The sequence below is a fragment of the Nicotiana tabacum genome, chromosome 11 (genome assembly GCF_000715075.1).
Source record: "Nicotiana tabacum cultivar K326 chromosome 11, ASM71507v2, whole genome shotgun sequence".
Classification (NCBI taxonomy): domain Eukaryota; kingdom Viridiplantae; phylum Streptophyta; class Magnoliopsida; order Solanales; family Solanaceae; genus Nicotiana; species Nicotiana tabacum.
The window spans coordinates 81,578,506-81,606,174 of NC_134090.1; the positions used below are offsets into that span (position 1 = coordinate 81,578,506).

The 27,669-nt window shown below is 37.3% G+C and overlaps 1 protein-coding gene across 1 annotated transcript; it reads left to right on the top strand.

The window, feature by feature from the left end:
• On the top strand, positions 1-27,669 carry LOC107808663 (5'-3' exoribonuclease 4). The gene is made up of 23 exons (XM_075225249.1): positions 1-422; positions 855-1,104; positions 5,081-5,183; positions 5,261-5,337; positions 5,409-5,600; positions 5,773-5,892; positions 6,163-6,225; positions 6,306-6,452; positions 6,554-6,718; positions 6,948-7,025; positions 8,867-8,953; positions 9,648-9,716; positions 10,958-11,053; positions 19,039-19,109; positions 19,860-19,988; positions 20,120-20,196; positions 20,291-20,331; positions 20,445-20,519; positions 25,236-25,387; positions 25,488-25,592; positions 25,713-25,788; positions 26,305-26,387; positions 26,574-27,669. The coding sequence occupies exons 2-23, from the start codon at positions 898-900 to the stop codon at positions 27,307-27,309; spliced, it is 2,949 nt and encodes a 982-aa protein (XP_075081350.1). The 5' UTR covers positions 1-422; positions 855-897; the 3' UTR covers positions 27,310-27,669.

Below are 27,669 nucleotides of genomic sequence, written 5' to 3' on the forward strand. Positions count from 1 at the left end.
AATTGTGAATTCCACAACAATTGAATGTTGTACTACACATTTCCTAGAGGAAAAAAAAAAACAAAAAAAAAAACTACACATTTCCTAGAAAAAAGCTTATTACAGTAATAACCAGAAGAGGAAAAAGGGGGAAAAGAAAGGAAAGGAAAATAAAAGTACAGAAGAGAGTTTGACGTACTGAGAAGAGAAGAGAAGAGAAGAAAAGAGAGGAAATCCATATGATTCAACGCTGCTAAGGAGATTTGTTTGAGTCCTTAGAAATTGATCTCATTTTTTCCTTAAACCTCTCCTACTCTCTGTCTCTTCTCAATTCTCATATTTAGGACCCTAGTTTTCTCAGAAATTATCCACTTTTGAGGTGAATTGCCATTTCCATAATTCAGAAGAATTTCTGAGTTTTTGAAGTTCTAAAACCCCTTCAGGTGCGTTTAGTTTTGTTGATTAAATTGATTTGGGTTTCTCTGTTTCTTTTCAATCTTAAATCCGATATTGATTTTTCTCTTCCTACACGCCGGAAAACATGGATGTTGTTGATTTGATATTTTGCTATCATTGTTTTCCAGAAGAAGAGTTAGGTATGTATATACGCATATAGGTCTCTGTGTCTGTGTGTGTGTGTGTTTGTTTATACTGAAGCTTTCACAAAAAAATCTAACTTTTTGACTAATTCCATGTATCTGTTCAATCTAGATAGTAAGACAAAAGTTTTTTTGATTTCTGTAACCTGTTATTCGGATCAAAACGTGGGTTCAGTATAGCTATATATAGATATGAACAATTCAAAGCTAAAAAGAAAAAAAAAATACTGACTTCTTCATCAAATTTTGGTGTTGCTGTTTAATATTCGAAATCAGGTGCAAGGTTTTAATTGACTGGAGCTGGGCTAATCGGCAAAAAATGGGAGTACCAGCATTTTATAGGTGGTTGGCTGATCGATACCCGCTATCGATTGTGGACGTGGTAGAGGAAGAGCCTAAAGAGGACAGTCATGGGCTGTTTGTTCCAGTGGATATTTCAAAGCCGAACCCTAATGGCATGGAATTTGATAACATGTACTTGGACATGAATGGTATCATTCACCCTTGTTTTCATCCCGAGGGAAAGGTGAATGAGTGTTTTCTTTTGAAAGTGTTGTCCAATCAAATTACGTGGTATTTGGTATACTTAATTCGTATAAGCTCTTGCACAAAGCATGTGAGAATTTGTTTTTACTAGTTGCTAGGGAAATAGTTTATTTGCACTTATACGGCTTTCTATGTTAAAGGGATGTTTTATTTTCTGTGACTGTACACTTGACATGTTTTTTAGGGGAAACATGCATGCATCATGATATGTAGTTCACAATAGGTAATTTATTTAACTTAGTCATAGCTGCTAACTGAAGATGTTGATTGGCTGTGAAGCATGCATAGGAGGAGATTGACTTCCTCTGAGTTGGTCTAGCAGGAAAGTGAAGGAACCACTGTTTATATGGCAAGAGACAATATTTCTTGTGCAATTCAATCCATTGCTTCTTTCTTTAGAAAGATTTGCTTGATGCATGTACCTCCAAACTAATGCCGCATCTATTATAAAAAAATGTGAATCCCAAGTGCATCATAAAATAATATATTATTTGGACAGCTACCCTAGTCATGTCCTGTTTGTATGTTTATGTAGATCCATGTACAGTCTACTAAACCTGTCGTTGCAAGCACACTCTTCTTGTAATGTACTTCCCATAATTAATTAAGACCCTTTAATAGATTAAACTTTGGACCAGTATATTGGCAGTCCAGATTTAGTTTTTTATCCCCAGCCTAAATATGTATGGTTTAGGATAGGATAAATAGCAAAGCGGCCTTCTTGTTTCCTCTTTCCTTTTATAGGGCTTTCATTGTTATTTGAATATTATCTGCAAACACTGCTCAAATTCAAAGGGCCATACTTTAAGAATTTTCCTTATAATTGTAGGCTGTCATAATTCAACACTCTTTCATTCAGCACTCTTTCATTCTTTAAGTTGGAAATTATCCTTGTTGAAATTCTTTATATGTGCTTTTTTGATGAAGAATTCTTTATATGTGCTTTAAGAGTATGAATTATGTGCTTGGCATGAATGGAATGAATGGAAGGCTCAAGCTTTGCATGGTTAGTTCAATTTGAGAAAGAAAGAAAGAACTTTATTTGATAAATAAAATCAATGAAGCAGAATAGAACCAAGGTTGAAATGCTATCAGAAACGAAGAGACGCTAGGTGATTTTTAGCATTTACTAAGTATCTGTAGTGTCACCAGATAATTGTGCTGGTAGGAAGTAACATGTACCTTGCTGATCTGGATATTCATTGTATGTAGTTTGGCGATTCCATAATGGAAAATAATTGAAAGTGATGCTTTTTATTCAAATCGGCAACAAAACCCCAACTTTCTTATCCGAAATCCCTACATCATTATACCAAAAAAAATTGCTAGAGGCAATAACATGACTCTTTTTGCCCTCAGGCTTTGCTCTGATTACTGTTTACCAACTTCAGAGTAATAGTTATTTTTCATTTGCCAAAGGTAATTATCGAAGGAGGTCACAACCCACAAGAAGTTCAATAATGAGAGAGAAAGAAGGTAAGATCAGAGACGAGTGAATTTGGAGATAGAGAGAAAATCATTATGGAGAAATCAAAGATAACTTATGGATGGAGGTATAGAGAAACCCAGAGGGAGAAACAGATTGAGTGAAAAGTGAGCCACTGTATGGCTACTGCTGAATGGGGAAGGCAGGGAATGAGCGTTAGAATTGCTCACATCATATGTGCAAGAGGCAAACACTAACATGTTAAGGAATCAAAAATCTTGTATTGGTGGGGCCCTATCGTTCGGGCAACTCAGTGATCATGATCGGCTCCGTGCATACTTGAGATCTTGAGTCATTTACACCTCTAATGTGAATTTTGTAAAATATGGGTACTAAAGTTTTGTATCTTTTTTCAGAGAATATGATGAAAGTTTCATGCTTTTGCATTTATAGCTGGAAATTAGGATACTGCTGTATTTTGTAAATATTTGAGGCATACTGGGAGTCTTAGAATGAGGGAATGTGGACCTTAGTGAGGAGAGATGTCTTGCAGTTACGTTTTCAGCTGTTTGAGGAGCAAAAACTGGTACTACTATTTCTGTAGGCAAGACCAGATTGGCTAGGTACTTTGCAAATATTATTTTCTTTAATTTTATGCATGTAGCAGGGTGTTAGTGCACTGGGATGCCCTTTTTATCAAAGATAAGTTAATGTAGACAAGTCGACAAAGAAACCCAATTTTTTTGTTGGCGGACATTTGACCTTTCTCTGGTCAATGAAAAAGAAGGATTTTAGCTTGAGAAGGTTCTGGAATTTAAGTCCTGTAAAAAATTGGTTTGAGAATCAGATATGATTCCAGTCAACTGTGCACAATTACCAGATGGAAGATGGATGGTGTATTTGATAATATAACAGTACTGGTTATTTATAATGTCGCAGATGTTGTATAGATGGATGACTGGGGGTGTTGAGGTACTGTTCCCCCTACCCCCCCCCCCCCCTTCCTTTTTTTTTTTGGTACAGAGAAATTATTAAGTTATCGCTGTTAGAATGCTCTTGGTTTAGAGTTAGATGTATCAAATTATTTCCTTTTTGTTTCAAATAATTGCGTCAAACTGTACAATGATATTGGTTACTAAGTAAAATTATTACTGTTATTATATTATGATATTAAGCTTTATCAGTCACAACTGAGATGCATATTTACAGTTTAGATGTGATATAGTTACTGTTACATAACAAACAAAGACACAAAGATCTAATGAGGTACTAAATGACTGATTAGTGACTTGTGATGACCAACAACTGAAGCATTAGAGAACTTTGCAATTAATATAGGAGTAATATGAGATTTTGCTTCCATCTTAATTATAACATGCATAATTTGGAAGTCACTTGATGCAACTGTGTGATGTTAGGACCTTTAACCGCTACCTGTGCAGCTATGGGAGTTTGGGAGGTGGTGGGGTATGATGAACTCAAACCTATGAGATAGTACATTTGGATTCTGTAGTGATACTCATTAGCCGAGGATACTAAAATGGTCTAAATATGAAATGAACAATTAAATATAAGAGACTCGAGAGTTTTGTAATAAAAGAAGCGACGAGAGCCTCTTCTCATAGTAGTTAAATACATAGGAAGCAACCTTCCCAAAAACCTCTCTCTCAGTACTTTCTTGGCACTGAATTTGTTATTAATAATACCTTTTACTTATCAAAAAAGCTTCCCAAAAAAGACTCACTTAAGTAAGATACCAAAAAGGTAAAAGATAAAAAATTAAACTTCATTTTCTAGTTGCAAGATACAGAATATGGAGCTTCCAAAATCAAGACATCCTAAAATTTTTGTTTGAAGATTAATAAGCTGCTTCAGTGAACCTGGATTCAAGGATATGCTGCACACTGCTTGTACCTGATAAGAACCAATAATGTTTGCAGGGCAGATTGAGCAGCTTAAAGTTATTAATTATTGTGAAATCATACAGTGGGACTGGGACAAAAATTTGCTAGAATTGCAATAAAGACGAGACAGGATCTTAAACGAGAATCAGCAGCAAAGTTATAGTGAAACTTTTCCTGAAGTGCATAAAGATAGAGATAGGATGGAGGAATTTAAGACATTTACTTGGTCATTTGTACATGAGAGCCGTAAACCAATGACCATTCACAGATTGGCAGAGTTTCTGCATTGAGTTATTTATGTGGCATTTACCTAAAAAAGTAGTATTTAATGAATCTAATGAAGGATGTGTCTATATGATGATGAATCTTGTCATTTGATGCTTGAAATGGGCAAATTTAGGTCCACAATAGTGAAAGAATGCAAGATATCCAATCAATGTACTTTATAGATTGGTCATTACTACCTTGAAATATGGAGTTAGCTTAGCTACCTCAATAGACGTTCTGGTCCTAACTAGGATTCTGATAATTTGTTGCAATTACTTGGTATATCTCCCCGTTTCTCTAGTGTTTTTCCTATAGTTAGGTACTACCTTTATATCAGAGTTTTCTTCTCCACCTTGCAGCCTGCACCAGCAACTTACGATGACGTATTCAAATCAATTTTTGTCTACATTGACCATCTTTTCTCATTAGTCCGTCCAAGAAAACTCCTCTATATGGCTATTGGTAAGTTCTGGCTACTGATGTTGCATATCTTTTTACTTTCAATGTTTAAAGTCTTAACTTCACTATCTATTTCTTAGATGGAGTGGCTCCTAGAGCTAAGATGAACCAGCAGCGAACCAGGCGTTTTAGAGCCGCTAAAGATGCCGCTGAAGCTGTATAATTTTTCCTTTGTCTATGTGGTTTAACACGGTAGAATTATGCATCTCATTCAATTTTCTATGACAGGAAGCTGAAGAAAAAAGGTTGAGGGAAGAGTTTGAGATGGAGGCTGCTAGTTTATTGCCTACAGGAAAGCCTGAGACATCTGATTCAAATGTTATTACTCCTGGTACTCCATTTATGGCAGTACTAGCAGTAGCTCTTCAGTATTATATACAATCGAGGTTGAATAAAAATGCAGGCTGGCGGTTTACCAAGGTTGTTCCAGTATAATCTACTAAAGTCATCTTACTTTAGTACAATCTTTTAAGATTTAAGGATCCTTCTGTGGAGTAATCCTTTCTGGTTATTTTTTAATGCCATTCTGATTTTCAGGATACCCTTTCTCTCCTAACTTATTTATTCGGCTGCATTGGGTGATTATTTGAAGGTTATCCTTTCTGATGCTAATGTTCCTGGTGAGGGTGAACACAAAATTATGTCCTACATCCGCTTGCAACGTAACCTTCCTGGCTTCGACCCAAATACCCGTCATTGTCTTTATGGCCTAGTGAGTGAAAGAGTTACACTATTGTTTATTAACATCTTAAATTCTTTTAATCCTTTTTTTTGTTGATAAGAAATTTATATGTCCTTTACCTATCCGAAAAAAGGAAAAAGAAAGAAAGAAAGAAAGAAAGAAATTGATATGTTTTTGACAGAATATGTGTTGTTCAACCTTGCTATTTTCCTTTCAACAGTGTTCCTGGATTTCTGTTGCGTTTATCTTGATTATCTCATGTCTTAATTTCTTCATGATTATCCAATTTGCTTTGTTTAGGATGCAGATCTGATTATGTTGTCTCTTGCTACTCATGAAGTCCATTTTTCAATATTGAGGGAGGTCAGTAACTACTACTATCCAGTGGCTGTGTCATCAAATTAATTCGTTCTCTAAAACTAAAAGTCTGATCTTCTCTACAGGTGATTACATCACCAGGTCAGCAGGAGAAGTGTTTTGCCTGTGGTCAGGTTGGACATCTTGCAGCTGATTGTCGCGGTACAAACGGAAACCAAGGCGAAGATGGAAAGGGTGTGAATGAAACACCTATTCACAAGAAGAAATATCAGGTTCAAATTTGCTTCCTTTTCTTTTGAGTTCCAATTTCAAGTTTCGTTTATCATCTAATATTTTGGTCCATCTTGTTGTTGCCTCTTTGTCCCATTCGCAGTTTCTCAACATCTGGGTGTTGCGAGAGTATCTGCAATATGATTTGGAGATTTACAACCCTCCATTTCGGATAGACTTTGAAAGGGTGGTGGATGATTTTGTTTTTTTGTGTTTTTTTGTTGGAAACGATTTTCTTCCCCATATGCCAACACTGGAGATTCGAGAGGTATGCAGTTATCCTGATGTAGGCATTTTCATCTTGATTGTTATATCTCTGGTAATAATGAGCTTTTCTATATGGATATTCTACTCTGATGGTTAAACAATCTTGGGCATACCATAATTCTTTTTCAGTCCAATGGCATTGCAACTGCTATTCCTTCTCTCCAACTGTTATGCAGCTGCTGATCATTCTACTTATTCAGTTAATGATTTAATCCTGTATACTTTTGTAGGGTGCCATCAATCTGCTGATGTGCATCTATAGAAGAGAGTTTACAACAATGGGTGGTTATCTTACAGATGCGGGTGAGGTAATTTGCTTTTCAACAATGCAACACTTCAAATTTCTGACAAGGATTCAAGCTATATGTGGTATACTGCCGCATGCTTGAATAATATAGATGTTTTCATTGTTCCATCAGATGAAACTTTTATCTTGTTATATCTACATTTCTAATGCAGGTACTGACTGCTAGTTCGTTTATTTTGGGTAATTTGGTTAATTTTATTCTCTGATGGTCATGAGTATTATCCGCACTCCTTTGCAAAGCGTATATTGGTAATATGTTGTATCTTTGCAGTGTCAAATGTCCAAGGTTTACTGGCTAATGTAATGCCTGGGGAACAAGAAACTTAGGTTACTTTAGGGGCTATTAAGACTTCTAGAGACAATTAGACCTTTTTATATGCAAGTGCAGGTGGTTATGTTCAAATGTTAGACATTTGTATTTCCTGCTCTCCATCTCCTTTTTTTTGGGATAGATTGCTTTCCATCTCATTTTTACTGAGGTGGTTAAATGGAAAACAATTTGCTTTTCTATTTGATCATATTTCACACCGAGTTCATTGTGGTTCTGGAAGCTTGAGCTAAGTGTGCTAATGAGTCCTTTGAAATTGAACTTTAAGACTTGCATCTGTCGAAGATAATGTTTTTTAGTTGTCAAAATCAGGGACCTTCTAGGTGGCCATTTTTTTTTTGAAAAGGTAACATATTATGTATAAGTAAAAGACTACACAAAAACTGTGAAGTCACCCATAATTAAAAGGAGGCCTAATAAGAAAAGACACTCCTAAACCTTCTAGGTGGCATTATAGCAGTGTTGTGAAGAGTGTGAAGCGAGGAAAAGCGACAAAGGCCCTTTTCTCTTAAAGCGAGAAGCGAAGCACTCGCTTTTTTGAAGTAAAGCGGAATTTAAAAAATATATATCAAAATAAATGCTGCATAGACAGTGAAGAAAAAGAAAGGAGAATGACAATAAAATAAATACTGCATAGACAACTAAGAATAAATGATATGAAAAAAATGGGAGTAAGTATGCCAAAAAATGGCAGTATAACTGAAACGAAAGATGGCAGCATTTTGCCGCAATTTATCACTGAAACAGTGAAAGAAAATGAAGAAGAAGAAGACGAGAATGGCAAAAAGAACTGAAGGGGAAAAAAAATTTCGCCAGCATTTCGTTGCTATTTGGACACTGAAACAGTGAAAGAAAAATAAAAAGAAGAAGAAGAAGAAATCACATACCTGGGGCCAAACTTGATGATCTTGAAGTTAAAAAAGAGAGCCTTTCTAATTAATTAACGTTGGCAACCCAGTTTTAAAAAAGCGCTCGATTCTGTCGCTTTGTTCGCTTCTCGCATTTTTCAGGGGAAGCGATCGCTTTTGTGTACCTGATACGCTTCAGATCAGAGAAGCGCCAGATGCCTCGCTTTGCGTCGCTTCTCGCTTTAAGCGAGGAAGCGGTCGCTTTTAACAACACTGCATTATAGTAATGTTTTATCTATTTTCACGCTCTATGCCTCTACCTGACTTGCCCGTTGCCACTTACTTTCCTCAAGCTTCATTTTACACACAATTGTATGTAAAACAACTTTATATTACAGGACAGTTCGGGTAACATATCCGATAGTCCTTATGTTTCATTTACTTCTAAATATTACCACTTTGATTCAAGGACTTTGCTTCATTTTGTGAGATGTAATTAGCTTGAATATTGAAGGCTAATATATATAAGGGTTTATTATGTAGTCATACGAGACACGACTAGCTTTGCAGTGTTGTTCTTTTTTTGCATTAGCTAGAGATACTGTTAGTTTCTCTGCATTGCCGGTTGTTATGTTTTGAGTGAATAATATGACCATTCATTTACAGGTGTTTTTGGATAGAGTAGAACATTTTATTCAGGCGGCAGCAGTTTATGAAGACCAAATCTTTCAAAAGAGAGCTAGGATAAAGCAGGTGGACTCTTTAATTCCTGCCTAAAAATCATAGCACAGACAATGATACACAGAAGATCCTATGAAGAAATTAGAATTTTTAAACATGTTTCTGGTTATCTAACCATGCTTATAGAGCTGTAAGATATTTATTTGTCAGGGATATCCAATATTCGTTTTCCTTTTTAGTTATGCGCCTCAGTAAGGGTGGTTTCTTATGTATCTGACTAGTCTAGGTTTTTTTTTCTTTCTGAAACTCGTAGTATAACCAATGTTTGGTCTTTAGTTTCGGTTGAAATGATGTTTTAGCAATGTGTTAGTTACTCATACGCCTTTCTTTCTTGCTGCCTGTTTCAGAAAATTCATACTTAAGTTTTCCGTCAATTTCACCAGACTTCTTGGCACCGCCTGAATTGCTTTGCCAATTTGTTACAAGTCACTGCACCTTCTTTTATGCTAAATCCTGGATGTAGTTACAATTGAACTAGTTACTCTACCAAGTTTCTGTGAAGCAGTAGTCTGTTTTGCTTTTTTGGCTCCAAAAGTTAAAGCCTTTGGTAGCAAGCATGCTTAATATTGAACATGATCTACGGCTTATTTGCTCATCATCTTCATTATTATTGTTACCATGACCATTGTTTTTGTTGGCGTTCTTGTTGTTTCACTATTGTTATTATAATATTTTATACTCTTTTGATTTTTTCCCCTTACTGCAGTCAATAGAAAATAATGAAAGAGCAAGAAATGAGGTTAATGCTCAGCCACAGCCTCCGGCGGAGGACAAGGTGCTTCATCTGTCTTAAATGTTACACTTCCTGATACAGGAGAGTCTATTCAACTGATCAAGCCGAAGTTCTGATTCTGCTTGATTTTGATTATCAGTACTTTGTCCCAAAATGAATAACCGAGTCCAGAGAATGAGCTTGAAACTGTCTAATCATGGGTTGAACATCAACTCAACGTTTTTCCAAAAGCGAAGATTACATAGGCTTATAGCTATGTTAAAGTACTATAGATCAGATTTTTGAAAACTTACCAATATTTAGGGAACATTCAACTGTAGAAGGAGTAGATCAAGTGTGATTTCAATACCTTAGTTAATGTCAAAAATTCATCAAGTAGTTGATAATATCTTTATTCATAGTATGGTTTGGGAGATGACTACCTTTTTATCCCTTATATTATTCGTTTTTTATTAGATTTGAACTTCTCTCAAAAACAATCTTTCTGTTGAAGGTCTACAAGTTTATTCGTTTAGATTATGAAATTGGAGAGCTATGGTCTTCCGTGCTTTACTTTGTGTTTTGTGGTTCCCAATAATTTCTTGTCTTTACTTTTGACCTATGTTGCTCGGACTCGGGTGCGGGTATTCGATACGGATGTGGATATAGAGGCCGGATTTTTCATCACATAAATTTTAGGATTCGGGGGTTATGGAATGGATCCAGAGTGCGGATAGGGGTGCTAGGATATGGCCAATAAATATATATTAGGTCTTTTGAGACAACTTCCTTTTATGATTTTAACAACTGCACTTCTACGGCATTAATATTGTTGAATAATGCCTTTACCTAACCAAAATTAAAAAAAATGTTGAATAGTATGTTTTATACTTGAGAAAAAAGGAAGAATATGATGAAAATCTTAAATTTGATAACAAACTTCTGAAGCAACAGAATGTACTGAAATAGAGAAGAGAAATAAACGAGGAAAGCAAAAAGTGTGCTAGATATAGTAACCGTATGGAATTCAGAAATCTTGCTTTAAATTACCACTCAATATGATTGGAGGCCCTCCAACTTTTGTTGCTTTTAATGTTTCAACCCATTGTAGGAGTTGTATGTTACTTGATTGTGAAGGTAAAACTAGATTTCCAAATACTGTGACGTGTTACTGTCAGAAAGACAGTTTGTTTGCACTGCTGCCTGCATATGTGGAAAAGGAAATTTGTTTGCACGGCTGCCTGCTTATTTAAAATAAATGTAAGTTGCGTCATGAATGTTATTTAAAGTCCATTACCTTTCAGGTGAAGTTAGGGGAGCCTGGATACAAGGAAAGGTACTATTCCGAGAAATTTGGTGTATCAACTGCAGAGGGTATTGATGAAGTCAGACAAGATGTAGTAAGTTCCATCATAGAATGTTGTTAAACTCTTGTTACCCTCTCATAATTTATTCATTATATCAAGTGGTTTACTTGCCTCTACATCTGGGTAGTACTCCCTCTGTTTCATTGTATTAAAATGGCGGTGTCTTGGTTAAGCACAGAGTTCAAGAAAGAAAGTGTACAAGATACATACCAAAAGTACCTTAAAACATACAGTTTTAAACATGCCATGATATTTCTATGGCGATAAGAGCATGACATTAAGGGTAAGATGGGAAGTATAAATATAAGAGCTCCAAATATAGAAATGTGTCATTCTATGAAATAGATTAAAAAGGAAAGAGCGTCATATAAAATGGAACATAGAGTATTGCTAAGTTTCATTGTGACATATGATCAGTAGAGTGCTGTTGGCTCTAAACTGAAAGACTGTAATAACATATCATCACCTCTGGCCCTTGCTATAAAGGCTGCAACAATCAGATGCTATTTCTAAATTCATGTTGAAACTATTTTGTGAATATTAAACTTTAGATAAGTGACATCTGGATTAAAACGTATTCTATGTTATGATGTGCCAGCAGCTTGGTGCTAGACAAGTAAAAGCTATGAAGCTTAGGACAAGGATAGCAACTTTAGTCTTTCCCAATTTTTGTGATGCACTTTCCTTTTTAGTATATCCCAAAAAGAATGATACCTCTCTATATTTAGAAGTAATTTAACTTTAAACTTCTCATTTTATCCTTAATGAGATGATTTATAGCCACACAAATAGCTATGGCTTGCTTTAGATCATAAGTTTCAAAAGTTTTTCTTTCTTTCTTAAACTCCGTGCCCAGTTAAGCAACATCGCATAAACTGGAAAGGCGGAGTATTTAGGAGCCACAATTCATCTTGCGGCTCGTTTTGTTCAAATGAAGAAGCAATATTATAATAGTAATATGCTCATCTGTTCTGATAAGTTGGTCGTTGTGTTCATTCTTTGTTTGAGTTATATTTCTTCTAGAAGTGAAGAACTAGGTGCCTTTTAGGTTGGAGTGTTATACAGTTCTACCTTTCCGGTCCCAGTTTCTTGACTGTGACGGGTTTGTAGTTTAGGAACAAAATGTTTGACAAATTATTAGGTTGATCTGGTAGACAAGTGGAGAGAACTAGGTGATTTTTTAAGTTGGAGTTACTCCTTTCGTCTCAAATGCTTTACCCAATATGATATGCATGGAGTTTAAGCGTGTTTGTCTGATTTTCATTTCTATATTTTTGTACACACACTTAAAAAGTTGATACTATTATTTGATTCAGTTGTTGTTCGTTCTGGTTACTGTCAACTGCTGTTGATCTTTGAAGCCATAAACTCTAATTCCTTTATCCGCGTCTGACGGATTGTATATGTTAATTACTCATATAAATGAAATTGTTTTCCTTATGATAAATAAATAAACAAAATTGAAATAAACAAGATACTTATGCTCATATTTATGCATAAACTAGATATAGCTTCAAAAGCCATCAAAACAACTTTAAGACATATTTGCCCTTACTCAATTCAAGAAAATAGGATACATTTGCCTTTCCTTCAAAAATATGAAGTATTTAGGTATCATCTGCATATAACAAGTGGTTATGATTGCACAAGTCTTGCTGTCATTTTGCACCTTGAAGCCACTATTCTAGCTCAACTTTAGTGCTCTCACCAACATTTATTCAATCTTCCCATCATCAAGATGAAATAGAGAGGCGACGGAGGATCTCTCTGTCGAAGTCAGGTTTATGAAGTAAAGAAACCTATTGGGCTCCCATTGAATAAAATGGAAAAATTAGGAGGTGGACATACAATATCTTGTCCAGGTGATCCATCTTTCATCGGGACCATGTTGTTGTATATGTTGAGTAAAAGATTCCGGTTTATATGATAATAGGCCTTATCCAGTGTCCAGCTTGCATAAAACTCTTGCCTTCCCTTCTCTCCCCCCATTTGGTATCTCATTTGCTATTAGGGGAACTTTTAAGTAGTTAGTCATGTATAGTGTCCCACATCGGGAAGTAGATACCTATTATTATATATTCACCGTATATAAATAGGTTGTACAACACTTTATATAGTCAATAAGATTTTTCTCCCGTGCATTCTCACATGGTATCAGAGCAACCGTGAGAAATTTATCGCTGTGAATAAATTCCAGCAACTCTGGGAAGAGAAAACAGTTAACCGGAAGCCCTTTTTCCACAAAAACAGGTTTGTCCGCAAGAACCATACTATCCGTTGGTGTTGTGCAAAAACCACCACTACCAGGAAGTAGATCAGAGCTCGGTGACCAATCCTGAGGAAAACCTCTTGAAGAAAATAACCCACGCGCCCTCATGCACCGCCGAAAGATTTTTTCCAGCGAAGTTCTGACGTCCACGCGCCAGCGCGTGAGGTTATTTCCGACCAGATTTTGGGAAAATTTCTTCAGAACAATCTCTTCTCTTCGCAAATCCGAGCCTACCCATCCAATTAAAATTAAATTCCGACCACTTTTATATTTTTACGGCGTGAACAATGAGTTTTCCAGCGAGAACAGTAATTCCCAGAAATTTTTTGCCTTTTCTGGCGCAATATTATAATGGAATTCGTATCAGAAAGCCTTTTAACGCATAATCCGTTGGATCCAATGCATTGAATCCAATCCAGATGGTTTCTTTACCGGATTATATTGAGTTCCTTCAGTACAAAGCATGTAAACAGACATCTTCAGGGATAGCTTCCTTTCAAACAGATAGTAGTGTGACTTGTGTTTCCCAATCTTCAACCTCTGAGTCTTAGGTCATTGATTTAGGTGCATGTGAACATATTTCTGGTAACAAATCTCTTTTCACTACTATTTCATGTACTCAATCTCTCCCAACAGTCATAATGGCCAGTGGGTTTTAAATCATGGCAACTGGAATAGGTCAAGCAAGTCCACTTCCTTTCTTACCTTTAGATTCAGTTCTTTATGTTATCGGTAGTCCTTTTAATCACATAGCCGATAGTCGCTTAGCGAAACCACTTAAATGCTTTGTTTTATTTCTTGATGACCTCGTTTTTATACAGGAACACATTAAAGGGCGGATCATTGGTACCAGGCGTGAATTAGATGGACTTTATTTACCTTATCCTTGCAAAATCACATGGACTCACATCTTGTCTTCTTTCAACTTGTCCTGTTACCGATTCACCAGATTTATTACATAAACGGTTGGGGCATCCCAGTTTGTCAAAACTTCAGAAAATGGTACCTGGTTTATCTTACTTGTCTACTCTAGAGTGTGAGTCATGTCAGCTCATAAGCATACCCGCTCCTATTTCCCTTGGAGTCTTGATAATCGAGCAGAGTCACCTTTAACTTTAGTCCATTCAGATGTTTGGGGTCCTAGTCGGGTCAGTTCTACCTTGAGATCCTGCTACTCTGTCAGTTTCATTGATGATTATTCCAGGTGCACTTGGATATTTTTGATGAAAAATCAATTTGAGGAGTTCTCTATTTTCCAGACGTTCCACGCTGAAATTCAAAATCAATTTGGGGTTTCTATCTGCACATTTCATAGTGATAATGCTCTAGAGTATTATCTTCCCCATTTCAGCAGTTTATGAACTCTCATGGGATTATTAATCAAACATCTTGTCCGTACACATCTCAACAAAATGGGCTAGCTGAATGAAAGAATGGACATCTTATTGAAATTGCTCATACCCTACTCATACAATCTCATGTTCCGTTGCGTTTTTGGGGGGATGCAGTTCTTACATCTTGCTATCTTATTAATTGTATGCCATCTTCAGTTGTCCAGAATCAAGTTCCATTTTCTGTCCTGTTTCCCCACTTACCTTTGTTCTCTCTTCCACCCCGTGTCTTTGGAAGCACCTGTTTTGTTCATAACCTTACTCCAAGAAAAGATAAGTTAGTTCCACGTGCTTTTAAGTGCATATTTCTAGGTTACTTGAGAACGCAAAAGGGGTATCGATGCTATTCTCCTGACCTCCAACAGTACCTTATGTCCACTGATGTTATCTTCTTTGAAACCTAATCATACTTCATAGGTCCAGGTAATCACTTGGATATTTCTGAGGTGCTACTAGTTTAACTTTTGGAGATTCAGTCACTATCTCCCATTCATCTTCCTCTACAACTCCAGCTTCAGCACCTACAGCTCCAGTTGCAGTTCCACCACTTATAGCTCCAGTTCCACCACCTAGTCCAGTTCAATCTTCTGCGGCTCCACCACTCTTGAGTTATCATCGTCGTCCACGTCCAACATCAGGCCCAAGTGATTCACGTCCTGCATCAGATTCTGCACCTACTGCGGACTTGTCTCCTCTTAGTCAACCAATTGCACTCAACAAAGGTGTACGATCCACACTTAATCCTAATCCCCATTATATCAGTTTAAGTTATCATCATCTGTCATCACCTCATTATGCTTTTATATCATCTTTGTCCACTGTTTCTATCCCTAAGTCTACAGGTGAGGCACTATATCATTCAGGATGGCGATAGGCTATGATTGACGAGATGTCTGCTTTACATGCGAGTGACACTTGCGAACTTGTTCCTCTTCCTTCTACTGTTGGTTGTCGTTGGGTTTATGAAGTCAAAGTCGGCCCGGATGGCCAGGTTGATCGGCTTAAGGCTCGTCTTGTTGCAAAAGAATACACTCAGATTTTTGGTCTTGATTATAGTGACACTTTCTCTCCCCCGTGGCTAAAGTAGCATCTGTTCGTCTCTTTTTGTCCATGGCTGTTGCACGTCATTGGCCTCTTTATCAGTTAGACATTAAGAATGCTTTTCTTCACAGTGATCTTGAAAAAGAAGTTTATATGGAGCAACCACCTGGTTTTGTTGCTCAGGGGGAGTCTAGTGGTCTTGTATGTCGATTGCGCATGTCAATATATGGTTTGAAACAGTCCCTTCGAGCTTGGTTTGGTAAGTTCAGCATAGTTATTCAGGAGTTCGACATGACTCGCAGTGAAGCTGATCACTATGTGTTCTATCGGCATTCTGCTCCTAATCTGTGTATTTATCTGGTAGTTTATGTTGATGATATTGTTATTACTGGCTCAGGATAGTATTACTAATCTGAGCAACATCTCTTTCAGCACTTCCAAACTAAGGATCAAGGTAGATTGAAGTATTTTCTAGGTATTGAGGCCGCTTAGTCTAGCTCAGGTATTGTTATTTCACAGCGGAAGTATGCCTTAGACATTTTTGAGGAGACTTGAATGATGGGCTGCAGACCTTTTGACACTCATATGGATCCGAATGCTAAGCTTCTGCCTAGACAGGGGAGCCTCTTAGAGATCCTACGAGATATAGGAGGTTGGTTGGCAAATTGAATTACCTTACAGTGACTAGAGTACTAGACCTGACATTTCTTTTCCGGTGAGTGTTTTAAGTCAGTTTATGGATTCTCCCTGTGATAGTCACTGGGATGCAGTTGTTCGCATTCTTCGGTGTATAAAGTTAGCTCCATGCAAAGGATTACTATTCGAGGATCGAGGCCATGGGCAGATTGTTGGGTACACAGATGCTGATGGAGCAGGATCATCTTCTGATAGACGTTCTATGTCTGGATATTGTGTAGGAGGTAATTTGGTCTCTTGGAAGAGCAAGAAACATAATGTAGTTGCTCGATCTAGCACCGAAGCCGAATATCGGCAATGGCTATGGAAACGTGTGAGCTAGTGTGGGTAAAACAGTTGCGCAAGGAGTAGGAAGTTCGGAGAAATCAGCAACTGGTGAGTGATAATCAAGCTGCTCTTCATATTACGTCAAATCCGGTTTATCGACTGTCACTTTGTCATAGAAAAGATACTCTCAGGAGATATTGTTACAAAGTTTGTGAAGTCGAATGATCAGTTAGCAGATATTTTCACTAAGTCTCTTACTGGTTCTCGTATTAGTTACATCTGTAACAAGCTCGGTACATATGATTTATATGCACCGGCTTGAGGGGAGTATTAAGTAGTTGGTCATATATAGCGTCCCACATCGGGAAGTAGATACCTATTATTATTTAATCACCCTATATAAATAGGGCGTTGTACAACACTTTAGATAATCAATAAGATTTTTCTCCCGTGCATCTTACAACAGGAACATCAGTAATCTGCTTCTTTTATGAATGCATGCAGTGACTTAGAATAAGGTTTTTCTCAACCTTCTTCCTTCTTTCTTTGAACAACTTAGACACAATCTTATATACACTTTCGACGAAGCTCATTGGACTGTCTCCTAGTGGACCTCTTTATTGGAAATGGTTGATATAGTTTTTAGTGCATCTGCTCTGATGATATCAGAATATCTTTGGTAGAATGCTGTTGTGTACCCATTTGGCACAGGTGCTTTTTTAGGTGAACAGACGGTGATATCATTCAGCCATTCACTACCTTCTTATTGTGAACAAGGTCTAAGAGGCCACACCTTTTTGTCACTTGTTTATTGGGAGACTGTCATCCACATATCTTGGCCTCCAATTCTCAGTCTCTATGAACGGAGAAGTGTAAAATCTCAAATTACAGAGTTGACAGCTCAGTCTTTAGCCTTCTTCCTATTGATCAATGCAGTTCTTCTTCTTCTTCTTCTTCTTCTTCTTCTTCTTCTTCTTCTTCTTCTTCTTCTTCTTCTTCTTCTTTTTCACATCAGCCATCCTCTGGGAGAAACTATGTTCCTATCTCCATATTTTAGCCACACCCCTCTTGATCTTTTTCTGAAAGATGTTTCCTCAGCTTTGGTTAAAGAAAAAAATCTCCTCAAATATACCAATTGATCCATGTTATCCAATTTCTTTTTGATCTGGCTTTCTCTTTCCTAATCTCCAGAAAACAGTTTCATTCATGTCCTCCATTAACTTGTGAAGGATAACTTGGATGTTAATAGGTCTACTCATCTGAAGAATGAGGGCCAAAAGAAACTGCAATAACTGCACGAACAGACCAATGTGGTTTGAGTAGAATTTGGAGGAAATGATTTCTTAAATGGTTTTTCATGTTATAGAAGTTTGGAATGTAATTTTGAGTAGGTTGTAGATAACTTCTACTTATATTCAGAGATTTGCATGATATTACCATATCTATGAAGACATGGGTGATTAGTTTCATTGCTTCGGCTGCGCTGTATGCCTGTAACTGCTTGCCTCTGGTGATTACAGTGCTAGTGGATAGTTTATAAATACTACCAAGTTCTGTTCCCAATATCAGAAACTGTAGTGAAACTGAAGTCCCATGCATCCATTTTATCACAGATACCATCATATGACAATCAATTCACATCTTGCACTGCTTTCCTAGATGCCTTAAATTATGGTATTGCATCGTGCTTAACCAAGGATGAAACTATGGGCATACGTGTCATTTCCCTCAACTTATAGAAAAACTTATCTGCTGCGTCAAGCTTCATTAATTAGAGTGAGTACATTATCTGCTGAAAAATCTCATATGGGAGAACAAGATGCTTATGATTGTAGGAAGTTCTTGTTTTTGAAGTATATTAGATCCTGGTATCTTTTGTGAGAGAAATAGCATGGCGACCTCAGCTTGCTTACGTCCTTTTCTTTTGTGCACCACTTAAGCTCTAATTGCACCGTTAGATAAAAGGTTCTCAATAGACTTACATGAGGGTGCATTATATTATATAGAAAATGCAGATTGAACTTGTTATAGTATGGGGTACATAAGTGCAAGAAGTTTCTCTTTCCTAGATTTGTATAATTTGGCACTCTCTCTTGTGCTGAGAGATTCCATTTTCCTCTTTGCGAAATCTGCGATTTTGGGAAATCTGTTTACATGTATTTGCTGTGCTTATTAACGGCCGACTAGGAGAGATGGGTCTGCAGGGGAAGATCTTTCTTTGAGGGGCAGGCCAACTTCCCTTTTGGCCTGCCTTTCTCTTGCAGTTAACATTATTTTGCATCCTATAGCTAGTAATATGATTGTAAAATTTAGTCTTATTCTCAACTTTTAGATGATAAATGTCAAAATTTCAGGTTCAGAAGTATGTGGAAGGATTATGTTGGGTTTGCCGGTATTACTACCAAGGTGTTTGCTCGTGGCAATGGTTTGTTGTTTTCCTGGATAAATGAATAGTATTTTTGCACTTCATATTTACACATTTCTTGTGAAGTTATTGCTTTATTGAATACTTTGTGGTAGAAAGATGGAGCTTCTTTCTTCATGCAGCATGCCACATATATAATATTGATTACTTTGCACTTATCCTTGTGGGGATGTTGTGTATGACTCCTATTGTAATAATTGAATTTTCTATTATTCAGATATTCATTCTTTTAACTTTTTATTTATTTTTTGATTGGAGATGAGGGGTTAGTGGTTGGAGTTGGGAGAATCTCTTCTTCCTACTTTTTTTACCCCTCATCAATTTTGTGTGTGTCACGCGTACAGTGGAACCTGCTTATTGATGTCTAATGCACTGATTAGAAGTTATCAGCTAGTCCCACTTTAACACTAGACACAGAGTTTAAAATTCTAGTTTCACTTAATGAATTATATTAGTGATAGTGGAAAAGATATTAAAGAAATGGTTGAAAGTTAGTTTGGTAGAGAAAACATCACCTCAAAGTTTAAAGTTTGTATAACTAAATGACTTTGAATTCTTGAAAATTGTGAAAGTTGTACAGAATAATTTGTTAGTGGCATGCTGTGAAATATTTTGGGATGTCTCAAAATGGAAAGTTGTCATATTAATTGGGACAGGGGAGGATCTTAGTTCTTCTAACATCTGTTCGTCCTTCCTAAATTCTTGGTGGCTCAAGTGGCAATGTGCACTTACAATTCACTTTTTTAATAGGTTTTACCCATATCATTATGCTCCATTTGCTTCTGACCTCAAAGGTCTGGCGGACTTGGAAATTACTTTCTTCCCAGGGGAACCATTTAAGCCCTTTGATCAGCTAATGGGTGTTCTGCCAGCTGCAAGGTTATCTTTAAGTTCTTCATACTCCATATTGAAAGATTTGGCAAAGGAAGCATCTTTTATCCAGAGCTGGTGATTCCTCTACATTAGTGGTTGTTTATGTTTCTCTTCCCCCCCCCCTACCTGTCCTGCAGTGCAAATGCTCTTCCTGAAAAGTACAGGATGCTAATGATGGATCCATCATCGCCAATTTCTGATTTTTACCCAACAGGTGTCATGTCAACATTTTACTGCAGTTCAGTTTACTATATATCTCTCCTTGTTCAGAAGTCAATCATTCACCATAAATTCTTTTGTGCCATCAGATTTTGAACTTGACATGAATGGAAAGCGTTTTGCATGGCAGGTATTTTTACTGCAATATTCGAATGTCTAGTGGTTTTCTGATATGATTTTAGTTGTTTACTTATCTGAAAGCTTGATATCTGTGGAGTAATTGTGATTTCCTCTGTAAAACAGGCTGTTGTAAAATTGCCGTTCATCGACGAGAAGAAGTTAGTTGCTGAAACTAAAAAGCTTGAAGACACGTTGTCGGTATGAAAGATAAGATTATTTTTAGACCGTTTACCATCTTGCCTCTTGTTGTTAATAGAATCTATTATGAAATGGTGAACTTGATTTCCTCAAATGTCAAAAGAGAGCACTTAACTACTACTTCTTTTACCATCTTCATGTTATGTTACATCCAATTTGACTGCTAATGCTGCTATCCTTGCTGTCAGTATCTTTGTCATGAGACACGTGCAGTTCTAGTAGGCTTGATTGGTGAATTGTTGCATTGGGACTTAGATTTTATTAGTTAGGAAATTACATCCCATTAAAGAAGTAGGCTACTGAGGTCATAGATGTGCTCGACTTTGCTCAGTTTGAGATGTCATTGAGTTTTAATAAATATATGGCTTTTCCTAGATTGTTTCTACCCTTGGTGGAAGGGGATGAGGATATTAAGTTGTCATTATTCCCTTCTACTCAGTTGTTGGCCTATTTCAGTTTTAGATCAGCTTGACCAATTTCAAGAGAGATCAGGCTAATTAAGCTTCAGTGTGCAGACAAAATTTAGAGATTTGGTTTCTGCACTATTTTGGATTTTGATACTTAATATCTCAATAATGTAGGAAGAATATTTCCTGTGGTCTCAAGAAAACTAGGAAAGCAGGTAGTGATGAAATATATTTTCTCGCCTTGCGGTCCAATAGATGGAAAATGAATCCTTCTTGTGAGGTGGGCAGAGTAGTTATTTCTTCATCTAATCTTTATGGAATTTTTTTGTAATGCATCAGAAAATCTTTGTCCCCGATATCTCTTGGCAACACATTTGACTACTAGAGCTATATACTTTGAGACTGAGTGGAATACCTGAAACAAGAGAGGATAAGTGGAGCAGTTTCTGTAGTTGGTAAGTTGGTTAGGATAATGCATTAGTAGGTATAAATATTGGAGAAACTCTGGAGCACTTTCTATAGTTGGTTAGGATGAAGTGTCAATAGATATATTTGGAGAACTTACTTTCAGTTTAAGTCATCCATTCTGTGTCTCCCACCATGTTCAATAGTGATTTTTTGGCAATTGAAATGGCACCTAACGGATCCATAATAATCGATAAGAAAATCACTGGCCACCCCAGCGGATCCATGGTTTATGTGGCGGTGCGCTGGTCATAATAGATCGACGTTCGTGTTGGAGCAAGAATTAGCAAGCAAGTTCTCCTTCTCTATTTTTCTAAAATGCGCCTACCTATCCTGGTATTTCTACTTATTTTTCTTTCAGTGACTTCATTTTGCAACATCTAACCAAGTTTGATAAAATTTCAAGGCATTAGTTTGTGAGGTTTGTTAATTGGAATCTGATCTGCTGCAATCTCCCTAGTGATAGACTAAGTTACATGAAAACTGACATCAGTAGCTTCATGTCAGACCTCAAGACATGAAATTTTTTAAATTTGAGGGACATAACTCGAACTAGACAAAACAATAAACATATACGTAAAAGGAAGAAAGTCGATAGCTGTGAAGTAAAAATTTTTTGTACTCTGCTAGATTGTAATTCCAATGCTAAAAGAAATAGGCTGAGCTTGTTTGAATGGAAAAAAGATTGACAAAGTACCCTAAAGAGTCCCAACCTCTAAAACAGAATGCTAAATGCCTATTGAAGTCTATAGTAAGTAATACGAATGATCCTTTTATTGGAATTCATGTACCTCATTGTACAGTGTCCAAGGGAGACAAATGAATGTCTCAAAAGGTGCATATATATATATATATATATATATATATATATATACATATATAATCTCAAAACAAAAAGTTAAAAAAGAAAGAGAAAAAGGACAACGATTCTTCATTGGATTCATGTTCCAGTCCTATTGATTGTCTCTTCTTGGATTACAGTATGACAGATATACACAGCGTTAGGTTTGGTGTATGTGATTCCTAGGTAGTAGAGGCAGCAGCGAGTGGTCTGGAAGAGGCTTTTAACAGGAGACATATTCTGATGGGGTTTCCATGTTGATGCCAACAGCCAAGTTGCTGCGCAATGTAGTCCCTTGCCATCTTTTGGTGGTCTCTCCAGTCTTCCTTGCTTAAGATATTATGTAGTGAGTTTCTTATTTCTGGGGAAAAGACACCTCCCATTTGGATAGAGATGATATACCTTTATAATGTCTTAGTCAACTATAGCATGTTAAATATCTGTATCAGTTTTACTAAAACTTGAAAAAAGTAATATTTAACTTGCTTCTTTCAGTTAAATATTATTATTTGTCAAGGAACTATCAACAATCTCGATCAGATGAAGCCATAATAGTTATGAAAAAAATATGAAATGTTAATTTGACTCTCAAGCTAAGTTGCCCGGTCTCTTTACTTTCGGTGCCGCACCCCTATCGACACGACATGTGTGTGGATCCGTACCGGATCTTATTAACTGATTTTGGGTACTTTGACCAAAACCGACGGAGAAATTCGAGACATATACAATGATTTTGAAATCGAAACAAAATCTATGGTGAAATTGAAGAAATGAACTTTTATCGTCAACATCAACAGAGAGAGCCGCTCGATAAAGGAAGTCAGCTTTGGGAAAGCATCGCACAACCTGCCCGTCTACTGCTAGTGCCGGGCGAGGGCGCCGCTATGCCCCTTAATGAATCGGGTGGTCCTTCGACCTTCATTTGATTCCACGGCTGGCGTAGAGCTAGAAACCCTAGCCTTCGGCTCCATACTGAAAAGGCCGGCCACGAAGGGACATCACGACTATCCTTTCTGGGAATACCAGGCTTTATATGATCCTGATCAGTGATCAGTATATTTTAATATTCTGAATCCTTATGTGCTTTTTTTTTTTATACTAGCGACGGCAGATCTGTTAGTATTCACCATTTTGCTACTATATAACAAGGACCAAGTTACATCAGACTCTTTCTATTTTGAAATGTTTCATGTCTTTATTGCTTGGTAAGTTTTATTGACTTCAAAAGTTTTTTTTTACTGCATACATTCTATTACTTATAGAAATAGTCATGCCAATCTTCTCGGTAAAGAAGAACTCGTTGAAAAGAGGCCTTTCAGTTAGTTCAAAGGCACTAGGGACGAGCCATTATTACATGCTTTCTGATGCTTTTGGAGTTCACTCATATCGAATTGACCAAAAGCTCATGACCTCTCTATTCCCGAGAAACTCGGTGATCTCGAAGTTTTTTGACGCCTGGTCAGAGTACGACTGGTTAGAGGGGCATATGGGTTTACGAAGGCTAAGCTAGGTTTGGGAATATCCAAAACAAATGAAAAGAGATCAGGGTCGATAGGTGGCAGTTGGCAAGGAACTTGATCCCCCCCCCCCCAAAAAAAAGGGGGAAGCCGCGGTCGAACTCTTATTCTGGAAATAAGTCGGGGCCCTTTTACCAAGTCTACTAGATAGAAGATGATAGAAGGCCAACTATGGTTGCCTTGCACAAGACGATGGCCTTTCACTTCGAGTTCCTTCCTTCGTAGTCAAATCTGATGATATGCTTCTTGAACCCTTCTAAGCAATTAGAAGAGAGAGGAATTGGACCTCCCTCAAATAGATGGATCTGGGATTGATTATGTCAATCCTTTTCCTTTTATCTCCTTTTCATATTCTCCTCTTGATCAATATTTTCTCCTTCTCGGAATATCTTGTACGTTTTTCACATGATGTTTCATAATTTAGACTTTTGTATAACTCTATTTTTGGATATTTTAATTATTTTTAGTCGAATCCCCACACCCATATCCGTACTTGGATTCGTACCCGCGAATCTCAAAATTTCGATCATGAAGGATTTGACCGCTAGATCCGCACCCGTAGAAGACACCCGCGCTCGAGTCCGAGCAACTTAGCGCTACAACAACAACAGCAGCAGACCCAGTGTAATCCCACAAGTGGAAAATATTCTGTATAAAGCGGAGGTGTATTTTTAGCGTCTGCTTCTTGTTCAATTGCATCCAGTTATCTAGTTTCCCCATGTGCCATTGAAATCATTACTTCAGAATAATGTGGGTTTCATCGTGGCTATCTCTGATCGTCTCAGTTAATTCACTGATGTAGTATTTATATTTTATGCACCTACCCTAAATAGCTGCTCAAAGCTGTGATGTTTGTAGTTTAACATGGACGTTCATTGTTCAGAAGTCTCCCCTTCCTTTGTGTTGTCCATAAGCAAACAGTCATATCAAAGAGATCAAACATTCAGAGGATTTTTCATGGCAGATTAGAGTGCTCAGGAGTATCCATGTCCCTATTTCGCAGTGTTATCAAAGGCGAAAAGCGTAAAAAAGCTCTAAGGTCGGTTGGGGTTTTAAGCGCAAAGCACAAATAAAGTGGGGGCTTTAATGAAAAAAGACGCTACGGGAGCAAAAGTAAAAATATGTATATGTAGTCCAAGGCTAATAGTTATAAGCATGAATAACAAATATATGGACAAAGAAATTGAAAAAAATTTACGATAAAGTGAAAATCAATTGTTTAATGTCGCCTTTTCATGATTACACTCATTGGCAAGGAATAGTATGCCTTAGAGCCTTGATGCGATACTAAAGCGCCCACAATGCGAGGCAAAGCGCTCAACATGTTTTGAGCCTCGCTTCAGGGCTTAAGCGCGCCTTTGACAACACTGCTATTTCGTTGACTTGGAGCTTAACTGGAAAAAGATCCTGGAAGATGGGGTATTAAATAATTTATAATGCATATTAGAGTTGTTCTTGTCTCATTCTCAATTTTGTATTTTTGCAGGAAGAGGAGCAACTCAGGAACAGTGTAATGTTCGATTTGCTCTATGTTCATCATCACCATACTTTGGCTCCATATATCATTTCGTACTATCATCACAATAATAAGGTGCCCCCAGGGGAACAAAGGCCATGGCTAATTGATGCAAATCTGAGGTTGGTCATGTGGTCTACTGCTGTAAATTTTCAAGTTTCTTTTTTTTTTTGGTTGTTTTTTGCTGGTTCCTCAAGCATTCTTCTATTCCCTTTTTCACAGTGGTGGAATGAATGGATTCATTTGGTTATCTGAGCGGAATGGCCTGAGAGATAGGGTTTGTTCCCCACTCAATGGATTGGAAGATATTTCAAATAATAAGATTTTGTGAGTTCTGTTCTGGCAATTCCAGACCTCTAACCTTCTTTCAAATTGTGATTATGACATTCAAAATATTTCAACTGCTTGAGAAAGTACCTCTTCTTATCTTTTCTCTTGTGTGGCCAGAAATATTACCTTTCTGAATCCAGTACTTCATAAGCATATTCCGAAGCCTCCAGAAGGAGTATATATGCCCAAAAAGGTTTGTAAAGAATCTGTAATTTGCTTAGTTGCAGTTGTACATTTGGAGCATTCTGAAACAATAATACCTAAGTCATAAAATTTGCTTGACCATTATGTTCTTGAGCAGAGATAATCTAGCGGGAACATATATTGTAAATTTTCAGTTTCTTTTATGTGAATGCGCGTGGATTTAAATAAGTAGGTTCCAATTCTAGTCTTATTTAGTCAGCTATTATTTTGGTGGTTTTTCCTGCTGTCGATAGAATACTCCCAACCCACTTTTTTAACTTAAAAAAGGTGCCTATTCTTTTGAGCTTTTCCTGATCTAAGGGAGCTTGAATTTAATTAATTCTAATATTTATTCTGTAGTTTCTGCTGAGAGTTAATCTGCAGTTCATTTTTTCTTGTATTTTGAGGCACATGGCTTCGGTCTGCTACATTGCTTTTGCTGTTTGTGGTTTAGCGTCTGGTTGAGTGTGCTGCATTGCTGCTTTTAGGAAAATTGTGAGTGAAGCTATTGTAATTTGTACTGCAGATTTTGAGAGCTGTTGATATAAAACCTTTCCCTGTATTATGGCATGAAGATCATGGTACCCGGCGTCAGCTGGGCAAAGATAGGTAAAATCTCATCTCTTTTTGCCGTGTCTTGTGGTATTTGCGTGTCTTTTCTTTTCACAATCTTAAACCTGCAACAAGTGTTAACAGTAATCTTGTCTTTTGTGAGTGATGAGCTTGTGAATGTAATTTCTTTTTGCAAGTAATCAACTGATAATATGAATGTTTTCGGTCTTGTGTGTTATGCAGGGGTCCAGTACCTGGGGCTATAGCAGGGCCTTCTCTGGGAGAAGCAGCACATCGGTTGCTTAAGAACACATTGAATATCAAACCCGGTGGAACAAATTCTGGAGTGTTGGAGCAATCATATCCTCGAAATTTCCTCGGCAACCATGTTCTGAATAGACCAAGGCCAGCTGGACCGTCTGGCTATGAAGGTGGATTTTATGATCAAATGAGTTACAGGAATTTTTCTCCCAATCACCGCCCACGATTTCCAGGACCAGTTGGCCGCGCAAATGGTTTTTTTGAGGATCCTTCTTATTTATCTAGCAATTTTATGCCTCGTGGTGCATCTGGAAATCCCAGATATGCTCCATCCCCTTATGAGTTGCAAAGCCCTAGGCAAAATTTCAGGATGCAAGACAGGCATTCATATCAAGATCAGTATCATAGCATGAGGAATGAAATGTCTGTGTTGACAATTGAAAGTGGTTCAAGAACGAGGCCTTATTCAGCTGTGCCAAGGATGCCAAATTCAGGACAACTTTCTAACGTCCGCCCACCGCCATTCACACCAAGTGTGGGTCCACTTCCTTCACCCCCGCCGCAGTGGATTAATAAACCTGCAAGGGGAACTACATCAATGCACTTAAAGCATCAAGAGACTTTAAAAGGGCCGGGGTACGAGAAGCAAGTCAAGCAGGTTTACCAAATCAAAAGCCGACCAACTCAGAGTCCCCAAGAAACAGGAACACAACATTAATATTTGAATTGTTTTGAGCTTTGCTTTTCCCGTTGATAGTCAATCTCCGTAGACGTAGTGAAGGATATCCGGATCCGGATCCTACCATGAAGGATTCTTCTCGTATCTTTCTTTTACCATTATAGATGGATGGAGCCATTTTATGTTCAATTGTAGCAAATATGGTGGAGTTCGTTTCACAGTCCCCATGTATGATAGGCCAGTTTGAGCTCTGGCAAGTATGTTGTACCAAATGAAAGAGAAAATTTCAAGGAATAGTCTTTGTTGCCTTGTTCTTGTTGACTGAATTGGCAGAACAAATCCTGCAGAGTTATAGTAGGATACACATAATAAGCAAGATATGAATTTTTTTATTCCCAA